Here is a 17,488-nt window from a genome sequence, read left to right as displayed (position 1 = left end):
TGGAACTCAAGGACAGGGGTTTACTATTTCTCCCCACTTGTTTGCCATGACCTTGGCTGCCTCTTCCTCTGGGCCACTGGGGAGCCTGTGACCCACATGTCCAATTACCCGACACATCCACCCTCAGAGAGCTATTCTTGTTTACATGGCCTCTCTCCTGAAGCTTTACTAGCCCACCCAATTGGTTGAAAGGTTGCTTGGTGTGGGTATGTCATTTCACTTCTCATCTCCTCGACTTCAGTACAGGTCATACAGAGCTCTGGGAGGAATGCCAAGAGAATCTACAATAGTATGTTTGTGCGGAAATTTTCGGTAATCAAATATTATGTAAGATAAGTTGGCCATCAGCCAAAGATTGGAGAGATCTGGCAGCCCTCATATTACATGTGATAGCGTTTCATCTTGATGTCAATCACCGTGACTTCTATTTATGTTGTATCCTTCTCCTAATAGCAAACTAATCATAACCATCAGAGGATTTCTGGCATTTGATGAATTAACAGCCTAGATCTAGACTCTAAGACCCATGATCTGAAATTTGTGAAGCACTTATTTTGTGAAGCTGGTGTGTGGGAGGGAGCCATCAAGCTAGTGAGTGAGCCTTGCTGACTGCCTGCCGTCCATATTTAGAAGTGACTTTGTTGTACTCCACTTGCCTTTGAGTGTGCAGTTATTCTCCTATAGAAAGTGATATGGAAGAATGCTGGGGATGGAGAAGAAAATGAATGACCTTGGTTAGAAAACTTTACATTAAAGAGTAAAATATCCAATTTAAGAGTGGCTCAACATGATCTTCAACATGAATGAGTTCCCCATAAGCTCTATACAAGAATAAGAAAAGGTAATTGTCAGAGGTATTCTAGTGTTTCAACCAGCATGAAAACGAACTTTATTATGGTATATAATTATTAAGGTTTGGAAGTAGGTCAATGAAAATATGTAGCTATGCTCTACTGCACTGTATAGTGAAAATTATATGCTATGATCGTATTTGCAAATTTGGGATTTTTTTAAGGTCTAAGGAGAGATTCTTAAAGAATGTCAAGGAACTTTGTTCCTCATATTTGGTTGGTGCTTGAGTTTTTAAAATGCTTTTTTGTTCTCAAGACATGTTGCTAGCAGCAGTTAGAGAAGTGGAAGGCGGGACAAAGGGTCAGCTAGATGTGGGTCCTTGTCCTGGCTCTGCCACTTATTCTGTGTTGCCTCAAGTAAGTCCTTATCCTCCCCAAGCTTCTGAGTCTCCATCTGTTCAATGAGGATACAAATGCTACTCATTCTGCTCACTTCATAAAGCCCTATTAAGGACCAAAATTGCTAATGTGGGAGTGTTTGAGAAGCATAATAAGTGGTTCCTGTGGGCTTAACTCATTCATTCCTTTCATAAACATTATTGAATGCTCTGTGTGCTGAGATTAGCATATCAGAGGTGAGTAAGATGTGGTTTTCCACATTTGAGACTACAGGTCCAGGCAGAGATATACTTAAAGGGAATAAAAGAACTTTGCACACAGTTATGTGGTCCCTGCACTTGAGTTCCCAACTGTAGCAAGCATAGCTGGGCTGCAAAGGAAACAGACAGGCCCAACCCACTACCCAGCATCTGTATGCATCTTTCTGCAGCCATTACCTCCATCCCAGTTCTGCCTTGGCTCCCATTTTCTGCAATCAAAACAAACCGACAGCAATAGCTGAGCCAGCAAGCTCTCTTGCAAAATTTCCACAGGGTATCACACAGCTCAGTATCCCTTAAGGTATGACCCCATATTCTGGTCTGACCAGCAGAAAATGTCATTAAAAAAAACAAAAACAAAAACAAAAAACAAGCAGAGGACAAAATAAAAAATCGGGGGAGGGACACTCTTACAAGTACATCAGAATGACGTACTATTTAACCTAATTACCTGCAAAGCCACATCCAGCTATTAAGTATCTATATTCTGTAATAGAATTTTCTGCTGTGGAAATACTCACCCACACACATGATGTTGAAGCAGAAGCCCTGGCTGACTGACTTATTCACCAACTGGTCCGGCAAGCTGTCAAACCCCACATGGCCAGCCAGGGGGAGAGTTCGGCAATCTTCACCCTAATTTGGAAGGCGGGGGGAGGGAGAAAATGAAGATGTACTTATAAGCATTCTGGGTCTCACTTCTCCATCCAAATAATATGTGTGTTAGGAAGTAACACCAGCCCATGCTCCTGTCACCATAACTCCAGGCAAAGCAAACTGCAGAGGCACTTATAAGGGGCAGGAGGGCAGGGGCAGGGGATGCGACTGCTGGCAGCAGAGGTTCACAAACGTAGTTAAATTCTCAACTCACTTACAAGCTGGATAACCTCTCAGAAACTCTACTTCCTTCCCTGTCATAAGAGATAAATATTACTTATCTTACAGGTGATTGGGAGACTCAAATGTGCTCACACATGTAACAAACTTAGAACAATGCCTAGTACAGACATACGTGTTCAGTAAATATTACAAAGGGATTTCAATTACTCCTCTTTCTAGGGCAGTGGTCGGCAAATTCATTAGTCAACAGAGCCAAATATCAACAGCACAACGATTGAAATTTCTTTTGAGAGCCAAATTTTTTAAACTTAAACTTCTTCTAATGCCACTTCTTCAAAATAGACTCGCCCAGGCCTGGTATTTTGTGGAAGAGTCACACTCAAGGGGCCAAAGAGCCGCATGTGGCTCGCGAGCCACAGTTTGCTGACCAAGGCTCCAGGGCATTTTAGGGATCTACAATGGTAGCACCGTGTAGAGGTTAAGAGACTAAGCTTTGATAAAATATGGAAGCAACCCAAATGCCCATCAATAAATGAGTGGATAAAGAAACTGTGGTACATATACTCAAAGAATACTATTCAGCCATAAAAATGAATGAAGTCATAACTTTTGAGACCAAAAAAAAGTATCACGTGACCTCACTTATATGTGAAACCTAATGAACAAAATAAAGTCAAAATAAACTCATAGATACAGAGAACGGACTGACAGCTGGGTGAAAAAGGTGAAGGGATTAAACAGTACAGATTGGTAATTACAAAATAGTCACAGAGATATAGATTACAGCATGAGGAGTATAGTCAATGATATTGTGAAAACTGTGTGTGGGGCCAGGTGGATACTTGAAGCATCAGGAGGGGCACTCTGTAAAGTACATGATTTTCTAACCACTCTGCTGTACATCTGACACTCATACAGAATAATGTTGAATGTAAACTGTAATTGAAAAATGTTTTAAGTGGGGGGGAGGAAAGAGACTAAACTTTGAATTCAGGCAAGAGTCCCACCTCCTCCACCTTCTGAACTTGGACAAGTTACATAACTTCTCAAAGCGTCCCCATCTGTAAAATCAGGAACTTAATAGTTACTACCTCATAAGACTGGTGTAAACAATGGAATACTATGCTGCCATAAAAAAGAAGGAATTCTCATCATTTGCAGCAACCTGGATAGAACTAGAGAACATCATGCTGAGTGAAATAAGCCAGTCAATGAAAGAGAAATACCACATGGCCTCACTCATTTATGGATATTAAACATTATAAACTGACAAACCAAAAGTCAGATATAAAGACAGTAAAGCAATAAGCAGACTGTAAAATTACAGCGGGGAGAGTAGGGAGATCTGGGGGAGATAAGAGATCAACCGAAGGACTTATATACATGCATATAAGTACAACCAATGGACACAAAACTCTGGGGAGGGAGGGTATGTATGGGGGGGCAATGTTAAAATATGTGCACAGATAATAATTTAATAAATTAATTAATTTAAAAAAAAAGACTGGTGTGAAGATTAGATAGGCTAATACTCTGAAAGCACTGAGCCAGGAGTAAGCATGCAGTAAGCATTCTATTATCAGTAACTGCTGTTCTGATTTCACTGGGAGGTTATCCTTCCACTCAGACATCCCAAATAACATGTGATACTATGGCACACTGGGAGAGAGAGAGAGAGAGAGATAGAGAGAGAGAGAGAGAGAGAGAGAGAGAGAGAGAGAGAGAGAGGCCTCCTTGCTTCCTCTGGTCCCCTTGTCTCTATCAGGATCAGCCAAGCCATTTGCAGCTCTGGAAAGCAGAGGGCCTTTGCTTCTTACTGTTAAAGGTTTTTACAAAACAAGGAGAACTTCAAACTGGGGCAAGCTTCCAAGGAGGGGGGGGGGGGGACAAAAGGGGCCTGCATGTACTTAAAAAAAAAATTAGTGTTAACTGCCAATCCAGGCAGCAAGGAAGGGGAAAAGGGAGGAGAATGAAAGTTGAAGACAGCCAAGCTAGACAAGAGGGGTGGGAAGCTAGGTAAGCAGTTAGAGTTTTTGTTGTGTGGGGCTACATTAAGATTTCCATAACCATAAGGATGCCAAGAGTAATCCAAGAAGGACATGGTTAGTGCCAGGAGACCTGCACCAACATCGCAGGCTGTGAGCAGGCAGCTCTTAGCCTGGACTGGGCCTGCTTTAAGACTAGGTGCATAAGGGTACACTTCACACTGAGACAGATAGGCTGCATTGGTGGGGAAGCCTCACAGAGGCTGACATTGTCAGAACTGGTTCCCAGACAGCCCCTTCACCCAGCTTGGGATCCCACTCCCATTGGTGCCATCAGATACTCCAAGAGTGAGAGACAGGGCTAGGTGCCAGTGACTGCCACCTGACAAGTTCATTACCCTCACACATCTCACCCCACTCACAGTCCCAGTAGAGTATTCTTGGAACACAACCATCTGCCATCATTCAATCCAGGCTGGAGTATTCCAGGTCCCGGTGGGGCACCTGAAGACAGCTGGGTTTCCTGAGTGGCCGACATCACACAGGGACTTGTTCTATATTCACCCCTTTCCACACCCCCTCACCTCTTTCTCATTCTTTTTATTAAAGCAAACAAATAGATCTATGTTTCCCTCTGTTCATTCTTGGTCCTCAACACTGCAGGGAGACAGGGCTTAGGAGCCAATATGCTTTCTCGATGGAGCCTCCTACGTAGCAGGCATCAGAAGTTGGGGAGGACTCAGAGTTGAGATTTCCTGAACCATATTTTATCACCCCTGGATGCCTCTTCCTGTCTCCAAATGCAGCACCATGCTCCAAGGCCTCTGGTTCAAGTGCCAAAGACAAGGAAAGAGAATTTTCAAACTGAAGACAGTGGAGGACAGTAGGGAGAACACCATTCCTTATTCTGTGTGTGTGTGTGTGTGTGTGTGTGGTTGGTTGATTGGTTGGTTAATCCTCATATGAGGATATTTTTCCCATTGTTTTTCAGAGATAGTGGAGGAGAGGAGAGAGGGGGAAAAGAGAGAGAGAAACATCAATGTGAGAGAGACCCATTGACTGACTGGTTGCCTCCTGCACACGCCCCAAACAAGGGTGGGTTCAGGGCTCAAACCCACAACCCAGGTATGTGCCCTTGATTGGGAATCAAACCTGTGATCTTTCGGTGTGCAGGCCGATGCTCTAGCCCACATGTGTCAAACACAAGGCCCTCGGGCCAAATCCGTCCCGCCAGGCCTTGCAATGTGGCCCGCACCGCGCTGTCATCACTGCACTCCGCTGCGTTTCCATCACAATGACAGTTTATGACTGTTCAGTAAACCATTCAGCCCGCGATTTAGGCTGGATTTTAGATTTTGGCCCCTTCTCTGATTGAGTTCGACACCCCTACTCTAGCCACTGAACACACCAGCCAAGGCCATACCTTCTTCTTTTTTTTTCATCCTTATTGTTCAGATTATTACAGTTGTTCCTCTTTCTTTCCCCCTTAGCTGTCCATCACCCAGTTCCCACCCCATCCCACCCCATGCCCTTACCCCCTCACTGTCCTCATCCATAGGTGTACGATTTTTGTCCAGTCTCTTCCTGCACCCCTCACACCCCTTTGCCCCGAGGATTGTCAGTCTACTCCCTTTCTTTGCCCCTGATTCTATTATATTCACTGGATTATTCTGTTCATCAGATTTTTTATTCACTTGATTTTTAGATTCACTTGTTGATAGATATGTATTTGTTGTTCATAATTTTTATCTTTACCTCTTCCTTCTTCTTCTTCCTCTTCTTAAAGAATACCCTTCAGCATTTCATATAATATTGGTTTTGTGGTGATGAACTCCTTTAGCTTTTTCTTATCTGTGAAGCTCTTTATCTGACCTTCAATTCTGAATGATAGCTTTGCTGGGTAGAGTAATCTTGGTTGCAGGTTCTTGCTATTCATCACTTTGAATATTTCTTGCCACTCCCTTCTGGCCTGCATAGTTTCTGCTGAGAAATCAGCTGACAATCGAATGGGTGCTCCTTTGTAGGTAATTAACTGTTTTTCTCTTGCTGCTTTTAATATTCTTTCTTTGTCTTTTGCTCTTGGCATTTTAATTATGATGTGTCTTGGTGTGGTCCTCTTTGGATTCCTTTTTTTTTGGGGGGGGGGGGGAGCAGTTCTCTGCACTTCCTGGACTTGTAAGTCTATTCCTTTCACCAGGTGGGGGAAGTTTTCTGTCATCATTTCTTCAAATAGGTTTTCAGTATCTTGCTCTCTCTCTTTTTCTGGCACCCCCATAATTCTGATGTTGGTATGCTTGAAGTTGTCCCAGAAACTCCTTACACTATCTTCATATTTTTTGGATTCTTTTTTCTTTTCTGGATGGGTGTTTTTTGCTTCTTTGTATTTCAAATCTTTGACTTGATTCTTGCAATCCTCTAGTCTGCTGTTGGATCTCTGTATATTATTTTATATTTCAATCAATGTATGCTTAATTTCTAGTTGATCCTTTTTCATATCCTTAAGGATATCACTAAATTTATCAGCCTTTTCTAGAAAATTCTTGAAAAACCTTAGAATTATGGTTTTGAATTCTATATCCAGTAGTTTGCTTTCCTCCATTTCTGTCATTTGTGATCTGTTTCTTTGTCTCCGCATTTTGGCTGCTTCCTTGAGTTGATAGAGTGGTTTTGTGTGCTAAGTGTCCTATAGGGCCCAGTGGCTCAGTCTCCCTAATTACCTGAGGTGGACACTCTTGGTGCACCCCTTTGTGGGCTGTGTGCACAGTCTTATTATAGTTAAGCCTTGATTGTTGTTGGTATCACTGGGAGGAATTGACCTCTAGGCCAATTGGCTGTGAGGATCAGTTGTGTCTACAATGGGAGAACTTCTGTGCTGGAGACACTTTTATGAGACAAGACTTGCTTCAGTGGGGCTTTGGTGCTCACTGAGTCAGCCCCCATAAGGATCTGAGGAGTTGTAATCTGGATGGGCCTACTCTGACCCCTGGGTACACTGGCTCTTGGATCTCCAAGGAGGTGCTAATTTAGCTCTGCCTGAGGCCACCCAGCAGGAGCTACAGATAGATCTGCAGATTTCTCTTCTTTGTTAAGGTTTTGGAAGTGCCCAGATGAGGCCTTATTGTAAAACAATGCAAGCTGCTGTGAGGCCTTGGACCTTCTTTTGGATATTCTGGGTCTCTCTGACTCAGCTGTAGTTTGATAGGTAAGTTTAGATTTCAAAGGACCAGGCCATTCATATGCAAAATCCTCTGCACACAGCTTGGATGGGGTGGAGTCTCAGGGTGGAGCAAACAGCAATGGCTTCCCCTCAGCCCTGCCCTAAGAGGTCCCAGATTCTCAGTGTCCCTTGGTAATAATTGCAAGCACCTCTGAGAGAAAGCTGTCCTCGTGTTACGCCCACTGTCAGAGAGTCCTGGGACTATGTATGAGTCTGGGTCCCCAGAGTCTCGCCCGGAACTGGAATTCAGAGCAGTTGGGAGCTTATGTCTCCCTCCTGATTGAAAAAGCCAGCCACATACACAGTTGATAGCCCTCTCTACACACACATCTCCATACCTGCCTTCCATACCTCCTCTGAGTCTCAGTGTGTTTTTCTCTTTCCTTCTAGTTGTAGAATTTCCACTCAGCCAGCCTTCCTCTGGTTCTGGATGATGTCCGTTTTGTCTTTTAGTTATAGTTTTGTAGTTGTTGTGTGAGGCGGCAGGTTCAGGTGTTTACCTATGATGCCATCTTGCTTTCTCCCCCATACCTTATCCTTAAAGATTTACTTTATTGTCAGAGACTGACCAAGCACTTCATATGTGCCCACCTATTACCTGGTACCTAGCACAGTGCTGGAAAATACCCTAAACAGCAAATGGAAGGATATGGGCTTTATTCCCTAGACCAGTGTTTCCCAAAGTGTGGTACACGTACCCGCAGGGGTATGGGAAGGGTTTGGTGGGGATATTCACTGCACCGTGCTTAGCTGCTCCTAATTCTACGTTCTTATGAGTACAAGGGGTACTCAGCATTACGAAAATTATAGAAGGGGTACACATATGTCAAAAGTTTGGGAAACACTGCTAGACCATGCTGTTTGGGGGCATACAGGTAATTCTTTTGAAAGATCATTCAGTAGCAAAGTGCTTCATTGATTGGAGGAGAAAGAGAGAGTAGGGGCAGAAGACCTATTAGCAGATAGCTCCAATAATGTTGATCTAGTATTGAGACAATAAATGCTTGCTGAAATGAACTGATCTGACTTGTGACTCAGGAGGAAAGAACAAATTTAAGAGATGTCCTAAAGGGATGAGCCTCGATGAGTGGGCAGAGGGAGTGAGGGAGCAATCAAAGCTCAAAGTATTCTAAGCCTGGAAGCTTGGATTGATTACATTGTTCAACATACACCCCTTTGGACCATGGCCAGAAAGAGGGAAGCCAGGAAATGGGACTTGTTTAGTGGGAAGTCGATAATCTGGTTTTAAATAAGCTACTACTAAAAGAAATTACATTGATCAGGTTTTTTATTTTATAAAAGTAATCAATGTTCACTGAAGATATTTTAGAACATGGGAAATTATAAAGGAGAAAAGTACAATCATCCATATCACTCTCCAGAAATACTCACTGTTAATATTTACATGGATTTCCCTCTAGTTTGTATACGGTGCGGGGGTTTTTATTTTGTTTTGTTTTGGGGTTTTTGTTGTTGTTGTTGTTGTTGTTATTGTTTTACAAAATAGGGATAATTTTGAATAATCCTTTTCATAAACTGACTTAATAACCTTATACTCAATATAGTGTGGATGTTTTCTTGAGTAATTAAGTATATTTCTTTTTTAATTTTATTTTTCCTTTACAGTTAACATTCAACACTGTTTTATATTAGTTTCAGGTATACAGCATAGTTGCCAGACAACCACATAATATTAAGTATACTTCTAAAACTTTACTTTTATTGGTCACATAGCATTCCACTGTAGGACTCTACAAATTTTATTAACCAGTCTTCCACTGCTAGACATTTAGGACGCTTCCAAGTTTTCAACAATTATTTTTCTTATAGAATGACATATCTCTAATTATTCCTAGAATTGAAGCCCATTGGGCCCAAGGACTCACACATTTGAAAGACTGTGGTACCCATTGGAAATCACTCAACAGAGAATAGCACAAATTTCTACTTCTACCACAAATATATAAGAGTGTCTGTTTACTCTACATAAACCAACACTTTGAATTTCTGAAGCTTTTTAGCTATTGTGCATTGCATCACTGAAAAATGGCATTAAGTCATTTAATTTGCATTTAATCATTATTTTTATTGTTCAACTATATATGTATATTGTGCATATGCATACCCACATATGAGTTGCCTGTGCATGTCTTTGCCCAGTTTTTTTAAATAATAGGTGTTTGTCTTTCTCTTCTGAATTTGTAAAAGTATTTTATATGTTACGGAAAACAAGATAGTTTTGATTTTATGAGAGATACCAGGAAAAGAAATTCAATAAGTACTTAATAACATGGGATTGTAGGCTCCAGGAGAAGTCAGGACTGGGATATAAATTTAGAAGTGAAAGGTATGAAACTGGTGTGTTCACCAAGAGGTAGTACAGGGAGAAAAGAGCTAAAGGTTGAATATAGGAAATGCCCACAGGTAAGGAATGGGAAATTGAAGAGGATTCTGCCAAGAGGAGGAACTGATCAGGTAAGAGATGACCCAATAGTTTTCTATCACCAGAGGCCAAGGTTGCAATCAGAAAGAATTACAGAGAATTAACTGTTTATCTGGACTTGGTGAAGGTCACTGGTGATATTTAGAATCCTTGTTTCTTCTGTATCTTTTTACCCACTGTCCAATATACCTATATTAACTGGAAGGTTAATGTGAGTTTTTTTTCTTACACAGCAAACTTTTTGTTTCAATGCCTGTAATTTAGAAAACTTCAAAAATGTAGTATTTGTGTATATATGGTTCCTGCTTTAGGAACTCCTGTCTAGCAAGTATCATTCACTCTTGCTTTAATGACTCTTATAAAATGTAAAGGTCATCATTATGAATACCAGTCCTCATTGTTCAGAGCTAAATATGCAGAGGTAAAAAGGACAGGACATTGGACTGAATGTACACTGATCCCTGAATAGCCTTCTGGAAATTTCTTCCCCACTCCCTCACTAAAACCTCTGATATATTATCTCTTTCCTCTTTCTCCATAAGGTGGCCTGATTAATGGAGGTTCTCATTACTTTGTTTTTATTTTATTTTATTGTTTAAAATATTACAAATAGTACTACACATATCTCCTTTTTTTCTCCCATTGACCTTCCCCTAACCTCCCCTACCAGTCCTCGTTACTTTGACTGCAATTACAATTGAACGTTCCCCGGATTACAATGTTCACAAGAGGAGATGGAACTAGCAACTTGGCCCAGCATGTCTGACACTAAAACCTCAAGTTATCATTTTGAGTAGCAGGTGGCACCAAGATCAAGTTTTGAACTGAGATGCTAGAAAGGCAACAGTAACCAAAATTTTAAATGGCCCATCTCCACTAACCCTGCAACCTCCCCTCGGAATCTATTCTACAGAAACTCTACATCTGCACAAAGACCCATGTACAATAAGGACATTCATTATGATACTGTTCATAATGCTGAAAAATTAGATGCGGGGGGGAGAAACGTAAGTGTCTGACAATAGGAAAATATTTAACTAAATTCTGGTACAGGCCTATTCTGGAATATTCTGCAGCCATTAAAAAGAATTCGGTTGGTCTATAAGTAGTAATGTGAATATCCCCAAGACATATTATAAAGTAGATAAAAGAAGTTCTAGAACAATAAGCACAGTATAAGCCCATATATAAAAAGCACATAAATGTACTTGAGTGCATAGAAAGGGGACTGGAAAGAACCCACCAAACCAAGAACTATGGCTACCTCAGGGGAGGGGAATGGAAACAGGGGCTTACTCAGGAGGTAGTCAGTATGCTTCCGTATTGTTTATGTTACAGCTTGAAATGTATTCACACACTACCTATGTAATTTTAAAACATCTTTAATACAAAGAAAGGGAGTTCTCAGTTTTTCACCAGGAGCAATTAAGAGGCAGAGTCTGAGAGGAGCTAAAAGGAAGACAAAATGAAAGAGCGCTCCTGAGAACTGGGAGAGCCCCACTTCCCTCCCCAATTACACTTCCTCTTTTCTCCTCATCTGAAGTCACTTGTGGTTTTGAAATCCGTTATACCACATTTCATGTCATAGGCAGAAACACTGCTCTCTTTCTCTTCCGCCTTCACCCCTGAGGACACACCAATTTCATTTTTTAATTGAGTAGTTGAAGGTTCACATTATAAAGAATGACTTATGGTGGTTCCAGTTGTGCATCTTTCTCCCACTGCTGTTATTCTGCAAATAAAGAGTTCCAGCCTGGTTGCAGTGGCTCAGTGGTTGAACGTCAATCTCTGAATCAGGTAGTCAAGGCTCCATTCTCAGTCAGGGCACGTGCCCAGGTTGCAGGCTGGATTCCCAGTAGTGGACATGCAGGAGGCAACCGATCAATGATTCTCTCATCATTGATGTTTCTATCTCTCTCTCCCTCTCCCTTTCTCTCTAAAACCAATAAAGATTTTTTTAGAGTCCCATAAACACCCAAGTGGGCAAACCCCATGCCCCTCGATCATCTGCCCCTCCTCCCAATTCCTGATCAGGCATATGCCTAGGTTGTGGGCTTGATCCCCAAAAGAGGAGGTACAGGAGCAACCAATCGATGTTTCTCTCTTTTCCCATCAGTGTTTCTATCTCTCTATTCCTCTCTCGCTAAAAAGCAATAAAAAACATATTAAAAACAAAAACAAAAACAAAAAACCTGTGGTACCAAAGTTAGTAGCTGCTATTCTGAAGGATGAGACCAAGGCCAAAAGTTTGGAACTCGTTGCTGATGACTGGGCTTTCCCTAAACTTTCCCCTCTAGCCTTTGCATGTAGATGTTAGTAAAGGACAGAAACACTAAAATAAGATTCTCCCCTTGTGTCATTACTGGTGGGCCTCTCTCACACCTTCTTTTTCTCCATTTCCATTCCTATCCCTGATGACCAATCTCTGATAGAACCTGCAAATCTTTAGAACAATCAAAATCAGTGAATAATTCAATGATGCACGATGGGATATGAAGCAGCTGATTAAAATATTTTCTAATAATATTTAATGACATGGGAAAATGATTACCAAATACTGTCAGGCAAAAAAACAACCCACCAACATTGTATATACAGAATCATCCCAATCATGGGGGGGAGTATATATGTATTTTTAAAGGCTTCAAATAATACAATAAGATGCTAACAATGGTTACTTTGGGTGGAGGGGCTGTAGGTACTATTGCTTTCTGTGTTTTCCAAATTTTCTGCAATAGGCATATTTTACTTTTATAATTAGAATTAAAATGTTGGGGTTTTTTTTGTTTTTTGGTTTTTTTTAAGTTCTATGATGATACTTTCCTGTGCAGGAAAATGGCCTCTGATATTATAGCAAAATCTTCAACTACAATAAAAAAGGTGCTTTAAATACAGATAATCAGAAAATTCAGGTGATTGTTCTGCTTTCAGCAGTTTTACTATAATATTAAACACTAGAGGCCTGGTGCACAAAATTCGTGCACTGCGGGGGGGGGGCATCCCTCAGCCCAGCCTGCACCCTCTTGCAGTCTGGGACCCCTCAGTGGATGTCCGCCTGCCAGCTTAGGCCCAATCCCTGGGACCTGCTCGCTTTTTACCACTTGTCTTGCTACTCCTTAGCAGCAGGCTTACTGCTCACTACTTACCACTCAACTGCTCCTTAGAGCTGCTGTGGAGGCAGAAGAGGCTTCTGGCTGAGTGGCACTCCCCCTGTGGGAGCACACTGACCACCAGGGAGCAGCTCCTGTGTTGAGCATCTGCCCCTGGTGGTCAGTGTGCATCATAGCAACTGGTCGTTCCACTGTTCAGTCATTTGCATATTAGCCTTTTACTATATAGGATTTTACCATTAATACAAAAAGCCTACTATTATTATTATATACATAACATTATTATACAGTGTAACTTATTATTATAAACTAGAGGCCCAGTGAACAAGATTCATGCACAGGGGGAGGAGGGGTCCCCTCAACCCAGCCTGCCCCCTCTTGCAGTCTGGGACCCCCCACTCCTTACTGCTTGCCTGCAGCAGAGGCAGGAGAGGCTCCCGCTGTGAGCCCAGCTTCTGGCTGAGTGGCACTCCCCCTGTAGGAGCACACTGACCACCAGAGGACAGCTCCTGTGTTGAGCGTCTGCCCCCTGGTGGTCAGCGCATGTCATAGCAACTGGTTGTTCCACAGTTCAGTCATTTGCATATTAGGCTTTTATTATATAGGATATTCATGCAAACCGGAAATAAAATCACATATCCCAAAACATGTAGCAGAAAGTCTTGAAACAATCAAGTGGGTGAAAACCCTATCTGTTGCCTCCACTATTGTCAAGGGTGTTGATGCCACTGTATTATCAGCTGTAAGAACCACAAAAACACTGATAAGTTCCCAAAGGTTAAAAAAACAACACTCTAATGTGCCTCACACATCAAATGTCAGGATTTCCCTCATGCTGATTAAGCCAGGCTAAGAGGAAACTGACAGCAGTAGCAATGCCCTGAACTGGGAGATAGCAATTTGGGGGCTTTGCCAAGGAGAAATAAAGCTGCAAAAGCTGCCGAAACCAGTATGGCTCAGTGGGTAGAGTGTCGGCCTGCGGACTGAAAGGTCCTGGGTTCGATTCTGGTCAAGGGCATGTACCTCGGTTGTGGGCACATCCCCAGCGGGCGGGGTGCAGGAGGCAGCTGATCAATGATTCTCTCTCATTGATGTTTCTAACTCTCTATCCCTCTCTCCTCCTCTCTGTAAAAAATCAATTAAAAAAAAAAAGCTGCAAAAGCTGGCAGCAACCCCTTAGGGGCCCCAGAAATGCCCTTCAGTGGGGAACAGCTTAGAGGACCCAGGGGATGCACAAAGGAAACCATCCTCACCAAACAGAGAGAAGACCCTTTTTTTTTCTTTTGGCAAATCCAGTAGATGAAACTCTGGAGTGGCTTTTCATTCTATAAAAGGATTCACAGCAGGATTCTATTAAAGAGCCAGCTTTCCTTGTGCATTTAAAATGGGACTCAATAGACAAAAATTCAGCTGTCATGTATCTTTATAAAAACACAAAGGCTATATTTACATACATGGACAGACAATATCTGAAGGGTTGTTTCTAGTCCACTTATAGGGACCCTGCTGAGCTAAAAGCCCAGACTTGCCTTCTCTCCAACTCTCCCCACCCAGCTCAAGGAGTCTAAGCAAGGAAGGGGTGGAGTAACACACTGCCACCTCATTCATAAAAAGAAGTGGGCAAAGACCTAACAAAATTAGTCTGGAGAGCAAGGAAACATAAGAACCATACAATAGTTGAGCTGGAAACGCCCTTAAAATCACCTAGTCCAGCCCTCTTGGTTTACCAAAGGGGAAACAGAGACTCAGAGAGAGGAAATTACTTGTCTGGAGTCAGAGTGATTTAGTGGCAGAGAGTGCTGTTAGGGTCCAGGACCCTGTCAAGCAGACTGCCACTCTCCAATGGAAAAGCTGCCTCAAGAGGCAGATTCAGATTTTCACTCTGCCAAAATTCCGGGACATTTGGGCTTGTGGCTTGATGCTTAGTAGCGGGGAGAAGGGTCACAGAACACGACCTCAAAGCCAATGGGCTCACCAAGGTGACTATGGCCCACAGAAGGCAACAGAGACCGTGAATGTCATGGAGGGCCTTTTGCTCCTCTTCTGCCTTCTCCGTCCCATTTCCCTCCTTTCTGACTCCATCTTAAGCCTAGGCCTGGCCAACCACCTAGCTCTGCTCGAGAATCCCAGGGCTACCTAACCCACAGGCCAAATTCTTAAGTAAAACATCTCCATCAGTACAGGGGCGACCCTTTGCTCAGAGTGCATCAACTTTCCCACAAATACCAGACAGATTCCCTTCAAGCTTGGCTATTTAAACTGAGTTTTCTAGGTGTTCTGGACATTATTATCTCCGATCTATTTTAAAACACACACACACACACACACACACACAAAGGTTTACTCACAGGCCTCTGGATGAATGCCCAAGTGTCCTCTGGGGAGCCTGAATTGGCCTCTGCCTCCATCTGGTCTCGTTTAAAGGGGATCTGAAAAAACCTAGTTCCTGCCTCAGCGCCAGTGCTCAGAGCTAGGGGCCTCTGCTGTGAAAGGAAACTCAAGGCTTACCTCACACCTCATCAAGGGCCACCATGGGCCCAGAAATCGGAATTCTGTCCTATTACCCCAGTGTCTTTGTTAAGGGTCAGAGAGGGCCCTGGAAGGAGAAACCTGAGCCCTGAGCCCTGTCCTTGAAAAGGCCTGTAAATCTTCTCCTGTCACCTTTAAGTGAGTGGAACGGATGACCCAACTCCAGGGCCAGCTGAGAGCACACTGCATAATTCAGCAGATGGCTGCCTCTAATGAGAAGATACTGAAGGAGAGGATAACATTATGTCTCACCCTCAGGAGCATGTGGCCTCCTTCCTCTGTGCAGGCAACAGAGAAACCCACGGTTTCAAATCCCAAATCGCGGCGGCAGAAGCCTCCTCCTGCCAAACCGAGGAGGAAGGGTCTGTGTTTCTAATTTATTCTGCCCCCCTCCAGTTGTTACTTAAAATAATCCATCATTACATAGCTGGTGGCTCCAACGTTTGTATTTAAAGCAATATGGTGAAAAAAAGAAAGAAAAAATCCATGACTGTGCTATCTGGATTAAAGCTAAGACTCATTTTAACATCAAGAGTCTTCCAAGCACCCAAGTATATTCTCCTCTGACCTCCAAGAGTGTGCTGGGGGGACAGGCACAGAGAAAGAGGGAGAAGAGGGGACATGGCACAATTTTTATTTCTTAGAAACATCATGCAAAGACCAGAGGTTGTTTTTGCGTGTGTGTGTGTTGTTGTTGTTGTTTATGAATCTGTCATCTGTTAGGTGTTTCGTTGTTTTATCCACTGACCAGCAATACCACTTTGGACAAAGTCACTTGATCTCCGTGTACCCATAAAATGAAGAGGACAATAATACTTGTCCAGGAAGCTGTTGAGGAAAATGAAATTATACAGATGGAGATATTCTGAGGTCTTTAAAAGAAACATGTTACACTTATCCATGGTATTCATTTGCTTTGCTTTTCCCTCTCTTTCTTTTTAAAAAAAATATATTTTATTGTTTTTTCAGAGAGGAAGAGAGAGGGATAGAGAGTTAGAAACATCGATGAGAGAGAATCATCCATCAGCTTCCTCCTGCACACTCCCCATTGGAGATGTGCCCGCAACCAATGTACATGCCCGTGACCGGAATCGAACCCAGGACCCCTCAGTCCGCAGGCCCACGCTCTATCCACTGAGCCAAACCGGTTTCGGCTCTCTTTCTTTCTTGAGTGCAGTTTTAATGTTCATGCAGTAGATACCCTTATCAATTGTTCATACTAACATGAAACCCCAGCTCTGATAATCCAGGAGGCCAGGCAAGTCCAGAAATCAGTCCTATTTCACCCTGGAATACCTTTTTCCAGGGTACTAAGCTTCCTAATAACTTTTGCTCCAGCTAATACAACGGGTTCACTCCCTTACAGCACACAGAAGGAGGGGCCTGCTAAAAAAGAAAAAAGAAAGAGGAAGGGCCTGCTGAGTAACAAAGCCAGCAACTAATAAAAATATTGCAGCAGAAACTACACAAAATAAATGCTATGCACATGACAGCAGGTCAAAATCTCATTGTGTTTTACAGACAAATCACTCAGCTCTAATGCCGTTTTGGAGTAAGAACACTGCTAACACACATTTCCGGGATTTAGGATAGAAAAAGGAAGCGGGCTTATTCCTGCCTCTCATCTGGAAGTTTGGAGAGAGCAGCATCCTATTTGCCTTGGCCACACTGGATCCCAGCACCTGGCACAGGGCCTGGCAGAGTCGCTGCCCAACAAATACACACATTGAAGAAATGAATGAAAACAAGTGTGTGAATTAACAAAGGAAATGTTCCCAGCCCAGTAGCAGAAGTGAGATCTCACCCATCTTCACACCTACCCTTTTCCTAGTTGAAGCCTTTCCGGTCCCACACCACCTCTGCTGGATTAGGTCCCCTTGAATGGATTCTCACAGCAGGCAGCAGCTCTCTTGT

At 42.7% G+C, this 17,488-nt stretch overlaps 1 protein-coding gene across 7 annotated transcripts in view; it reads right to left on the bottom strand.

Moving 5' to 3' along the window:
• Positions 1–17,488, bottom strand: part of SEPTIN6 (septin 6) — a 77,127-nt gene that overhangs the window by 54,582 nt on the left and 5,057 nt on the right. For all 7 annotated transcript variants that reach the window (XM_045583568.1, XM_036443569.2, XM_036443568.2 and 4 more), the window contains one exon: positions 1,972–2,086. In XM_045583568.1, coding sequence (XP_045439524.1) covers positions 1,972–2,086 — 115 coding nt within the window. The remainder of the gene's footprint in view (positions 1–1,971; positions 2,087–17,488) is intronic.

This window comes from Pipistrellus kuhlii, unplaced genomic scaffold (genome assembly GCF_014108245.1).
Source record: "Pipistrellus kuhlii isolate mPipKuh1 unplaced genomic scaffold, mPipKuh1.p scaffold_m20_p_19, whole genome shotgun sequence".
NCBI lineage: Eukaryota > Metazoa > Chordata > Mammalia > Chiroptera > Vespertilionidae > Pipistrellus > Pipistrellus kuhlii.
The sequence above is the reverse complement of the archived record's forward strand: the minus strand, read 5'-3'. Positions and strand labels throughout refer to the sequence as shown.